Source organism: Cyprinodon variegatus, unplaced genomic scaffold (genome assembly GCF_000732505.1).
Source record: "Cyprinodon variegatus isolate N-32 unplaced genomic scaffold, C_variegatus-1.0 Scaffold298, whole genome shotgun sequence".
NCBI lineage: Eukaryota > Metazoa > Chordata > Actinopteri > Cyprinodontiformes > Cyprinodontidae > Cyprinodon > Cyprinodon variegatus.
Window position 1 is genome coordinate 47757 of NW_015150751.1, and position 5301 is coordinate 53057.

The window sequence follows — 5301 nt, forward strand, 5'->3', positions numbered from 1 at the left end:
TAGTTCCCATTGATTTAGCTTGGAAAGCGGGGAGAATGGCGCTAGGCTTACCGCACCGTGACGTCACTGCTGGAAGATGGCAGGAGGGAGGGGCTACTAGATTTGGGCAGAAAAATGGCCGCTCAGACTCGTGACGATTTTTTTACTGACCAACGGTAAATTCATTAAATAACCGCATTTGTATTAGTTTTAGGTATAAATAATGATCCATTAAATAGTATCAGTAATGTTGGGATCAGCAAAGGTTTGCTTTAATGTCCCTGAAGCAGCAGCATCAATAAGTTCTACAAACTAAAGGCCTGATGGCAGCCATGTTGGATTTGTGAAACAGTTTTCAAATGTAAATAAAAGTCTGCAAGAAAATCGTATCTTTTTTTTTTTTCAGTTTAAAAAGTCAAAATTCAAAGCAAGGACAGAAGCTGAACTTCATGTCTAACAGCGACGCTCGTCTGAATGATCCGTTTGAACCTGGAACATCTGCAAAGTGAAGCCTGGCTCCCTCTCTGGAACAGAAATCTGATCCTCTGATTCTGAGACTCGGAGCCATAAAAGACTTTAAATATTTTCTGTGAACAGAAGCGGAGCTTAAAGCCAGACCGTCTCTGAGCTCTGAGGTTGGATTCTGCCTGAACTCTGAAGCTAAATAAAGCGACTGAAGTACGAGGAGAAACCCGCAGCTGTGTTTGTTCTGAGGCGACTCTGCAGCTCCAGATAAAACGCTCGCTCATCCCGCCGCAGCTCTTCCTCCGGCTTTAACGAGACTCCGAGGCAGACGGAGAGGATGACCTTGGGTGCTGCTTACAGAGGATGAAGACGTCTTTGGAAGAAAAGGCCGGTTGTTGAAGCTGCAGATGTTCAAACAGGTTTCACCTCCTCCAAGCCTCTGCTTCACCGTCCAATCAGCTCAGCGCAGGAAAGCCGTAATTATCTGCAGCCTCCTCAGGACTCCACATATTCAGACCGACCTCCATCAGGGGACGAACTCGGATCTGCTTTGATTAACACGACATTTCTCACAGGTTTGTTTAGTTTTCAGCCTTTTTTCTGCAGCTGAGGGAGCAGAACTAAAGGTTGGAGATCTTTGAAACTAAACAGTTTTATATTTGAAGCCTTCAGAAGAAAGGATGGAGAAAAATAACATTTCAGAAAGAACCTCTGAGGCAATTATTTTTATAACTGTCAATCTTCAATGTGTAATAAGGTCAGCAGGAGGCGCTCATGGTAACTTCACACATCTCTGCTGCCCCAGTTGAAAAATGTCAAATTAGATAAAATATTTACTGCATCATCCAAACTCCAGCGAAGTTCTGCAGAACGTCACACCTCCCTGCAACAATGCAGACATGTTTGCTCTCACTAAAACTCATCCCTGACTCAGCAGGCAGGTTCTGAGAGGCCACCTCTCATCGGCCTCTAGGATAAAATAAAACATCTCAAATGAAGAGCGCTCACTCTGATTGGTTTATAGGAGCAGCAAAATGACGCCAGCCGACCGAAACTTGACGACCCGATCAGACAACATGACACCAGAATAATAGACTCAGTTATTAATAAATAAGATAATTATGCTCCTCTAAAAGCCAAAGTCATGAAAACTCAAACCTGGCTGCTCATAGAGTGCAGGATCCTTTTGGAAAATTGAGTGGAAGGAAAAAAAAGACTCTTCAATGAGACGAAGGGATCATTTAAACCTTTAGAGGATTGGTAAGAAAAGCCTTTTCTAAAGTAGCAGCAAGAGTAAAAACTTTCCTGTTTGTAATAATAAATGTAATGTAAGGGTTCCTCCAGCATAAGGCGAGTTAAATTCAAGACGTTTTAAGACTTTTTAATGCCACTTGAAAATTCACAAGAAAAACCTGCTTGCGACAACCTAACCCAAAGGTTTATTTTAACATAAACCGCTGCACTAATGTTTCAAATGTTGAAAAGCTTCCCATACAGGAAGAAAGCTAAAAACACACAAATGACAGATATATTTGAACAATTATTTAACTGAATTCACAAACTTTGTTTTAGCAGGGAACAAAACTAATCAGTTTTAAAGCCCCAACATAACCAGTGCTAAGTCTTTTTAGCAGCTATTTTTCTTTGTATGGTTTTCTTAGTATGTTTGATTTGGTGATAAGTGGAGGCGTTGCAGAGACAAGGGTGGAACTAAACTGAGAAATACCGGCTGTTTCTCTCTAACTCCATTTTGACGCTTTGTGTTTCGTGCTTCGCATGTGCGACTCCACTGCCTTAATTCCCATCGTTCTGAGCTTGAATGACTTCTTGCACTAAATCCACTGAGCCTCATGGATGTTTTTTAATTAAAAAAAAAAAAGGTCAATTTTAATGTTTTATTTAGATTACAAAAATAAATCATAATAAAAATAATCCTATTTATGATGTTTTAAAAAATAAGACCTACGAAAGACTGATTTAAGACATTTTAATACCAATTAAGGCCTTAGTTTTATTTTGAAGAATTCAATGCCTTTTAAGACTTTTCAAGGACCTGCAGGAAGCCTGCATGTAAGAGTTTTACCTTTTGAATTAGGACAGTGAAAAACTATTTATTTAGACTTTTCTGAATATTCAGCATGTTGCAAATGATTGGGTGATAAAAAAGGAAAAAAATCGGGTTTATTTAGCAGAAACAGCCATCTGTTTTGATTTAATATCATTAAAAGGACAGATCACTTAAATAAATGTGCAGAGTTATAAAGTAGAACCTGATAATATCTGATTGATGCATCTCAACCCCGAACTACTGTTGTTCACCTTCACAGAGGAAATATGAATAATTTAAATGGAAATTGTGTCATTTCCCCCTTTATGGGCTCAGTGAGGAGAAGGATGGGCAGATGAGGGATAAAGCCGGAGCCTGGGGGCCCCGAGGCCGGGCCCTCCTCTCTGTAGAGGCCCTACTGGTGGAGGGATGGCGCTGAATATAAAGCACCAGGAAGTGGAGAAGCTGCAGCCTGAATGCCAATAAACAGGAAGAGGACGTCTGCAGAGGAGAGCTGCTGTCTGCTCATTTTCTGTCACATTAAAGGCCTCAGTGGAAAAACTATGCAGTAAATATGGATTTATTATAATATTCATAATATTTGGAAAGTGCATGAGTTTCATTTTATCAAGCAAAGGAAACGTGAGCAGAGGAAACGTGAGCAGAGGAAACGTGAGCAGAGGAAACGTGAGCAGAGGAAACGTGAGCAGAGGAAACACTGCAGCAGGAGGCAGAACTCCTCTCCTGCATTTAAACCGGGTTCATGGCGCCGAACGACGCCTCTGCAGCGCGACGCGACGTACGAGCTTTTAAACATCTAAGGTTTTATTTCCTCATAGAGGGGATTGGCTCCGCCCACTCTGCAGGTGAGGCTTACCTGGGCAGGAGGCAGCAGCTCTCCGCTTCTCCGGCCGCCGCTGAAGGGGACGGCGCCGGCCGTCGCCCTGCCGGCCGCCTGGAGGTTGATGGGGGATGTCTGCAGCGGCTCCGGCCCCGCCGCCTTCTGGCCGTTAATGTGTGCCGTCACCATGGAAACGGGAGCCTTGGCCGGCACCACGGAGATGGCGATGCTCTGGCTGGGGGGCTTGATGAGCGATAGCGGCTTGGTGGTCCCCACGGGACAGCTCCGAACAGCCAGCTTCTGCAGGGAGACAGAAAGGTGTGTTTATACTTCATCATGTCCGACCAGAAGACCCTCCCCCATCCTCAGAAAGGTTCCCCCCCCATCCGCACTAAATATTTCATCTGCTGCTCCAGTCGCCGCTTTACATGCAGAAAACAAAAGAGCCCAAAGTGTCTTCACCTCCCTGCAAACAGCAGAGCTTCTAGAAACATCCTGAACGTTTAAAGGATTCGTTTCCTTCATTCTGAGCTGCGATGGAAGCAAAGCGCCGCAATTCTTCCACATCAGTTTACAGATTTTAGTGAAATTCCCAGTGGATCCAGAACGTCCCCCTGCACCGTCCACCAGTTCAGACCCTTTTGTTTCAGGGAATCAATGGAATCCACAGGCGGCTGCATCAGGACCCGGGGGCCGCCGCTCGCTATTCAGAGCCGGGGGCCCCTCTGATTGTCTGAAAGGTCACTCACTGAAAGCCTCTGCAGGCTGGAGAGCAGAGTGGGGGGGGGGGTGTCTGTTAAAGGGCTTCTATGACCAACCTGGGATCAGATTTATGGAGATTTTAACCACATTTTATACAATAAACTTTAAAACAGAAGGGATGAATTAAATTTACAGACTTTAAGGATTTAATTCGACCAATCCACCGGCATTCATGGGTTTGATCCTGCAACTTCAGGGTTTTTAGAACCAAATCAAACTAACGATGGTCTAAAGGTAAAGATGTCCTCTTTATAACAGCAGTTAGAGATTCAACCATTACTGGGATGTTAGGATCCGGATCCATCACAGACTTCATCCGTTTTATACGATCAAAGCATCGCCGTAACTGAAGGAATAAATGATTAAAAGTCATAAAGTAGTTTTATGTTCATGAGCAGCGATGAAGCTGCAGGTCCAACTCTTTCCTTCTGGGTTAGATGGGATCCAGCTGCCTCTTCCTCCACCTTCAGGGCGGCTCAGAGGAGCTGACTGCGTGTTTTAACCAACAGCTGCTAAAGGAAACGCCACAGAGGAGCGAGCCTCCATCATAACCCCCCCCCAGGCAGCTGATAGATGGGAGTGATCCGCAGACCGACTCTAACCTGACAGAAACATTAACGGCAGCATAAGAGGCCCTAACGAGCCCTTTTCTCCACACGTCTGCGGAGGTAGATGAGGAGGCAGCGGCTTTCATCAAGACCAGCTCGCCGCTCACCTTTCATCTAATGATGACGGAGGAAATGTGCTTTCTGATGCCCTCCACGCCGCAGCTCCACAGCTGATGATGCACTACACAGAGAACATCAAAGCGGTGCAAATCACCAGCTGTTTACCAGGAGCTGGAAGAGCTGAAGCAGCTTCTGTTTCCTGGGATCTGCTGATGTTCAGGTGGAGAAAGTGGGAAGAAGAAGCTGGTGAGTCTCAGTCATCCAGCTCATTGTAGTTCCAACAAAGTTTTAAAAAACAATCCACTGGACTTTGTTTCCAAGTTTGAAGATGTTTCTCTTCCCATCCAGGAAGCTTTTTCTATTAAACATGTCAGAAATAGTTTGAGGTTTTATCCAGCAGCCCAACAAAGCTTTTAGAAAACATGCAAACTGAAGCGGAGCAATGAATCCCCCCCTTTGGAATGGGGGACGTTTGGCTTCTTTGTTAGCCTGTAATGCCCCATACCGGTCTATGTCTCTGAAAGGGGGGCAGGGGTTAA

General features: G+C 44.7%; 1 protein-coding gene across 3 annotated transcripts in view; it reads right to left on the bottom strand.

Annotated features, from left to right (window-relative positions):
* Positions 1-5301, bottom strand: part of phf21b (PHD finger protein 21B) — an 82568-nt gene that overhangs the window by 13332 nt on the left and 63935 nt on the right. For 2 of the 3 annotated variants that reach the window (XM_015383940.1, XM_015383941.1), the window contains exon 3: positions 3369-3632. In XM_015383940.1, coding sequence (XP_015239426.1) covers positions 3369-3632 — 264 coding nt within the window. Of the gene's footprint in view, positions 1-3368; positions 3633-3794; positions 3973-5301 lie in introns of those variants that run through there. The other variant, XM_015383939.1, reaches the window with a different exon arrangement.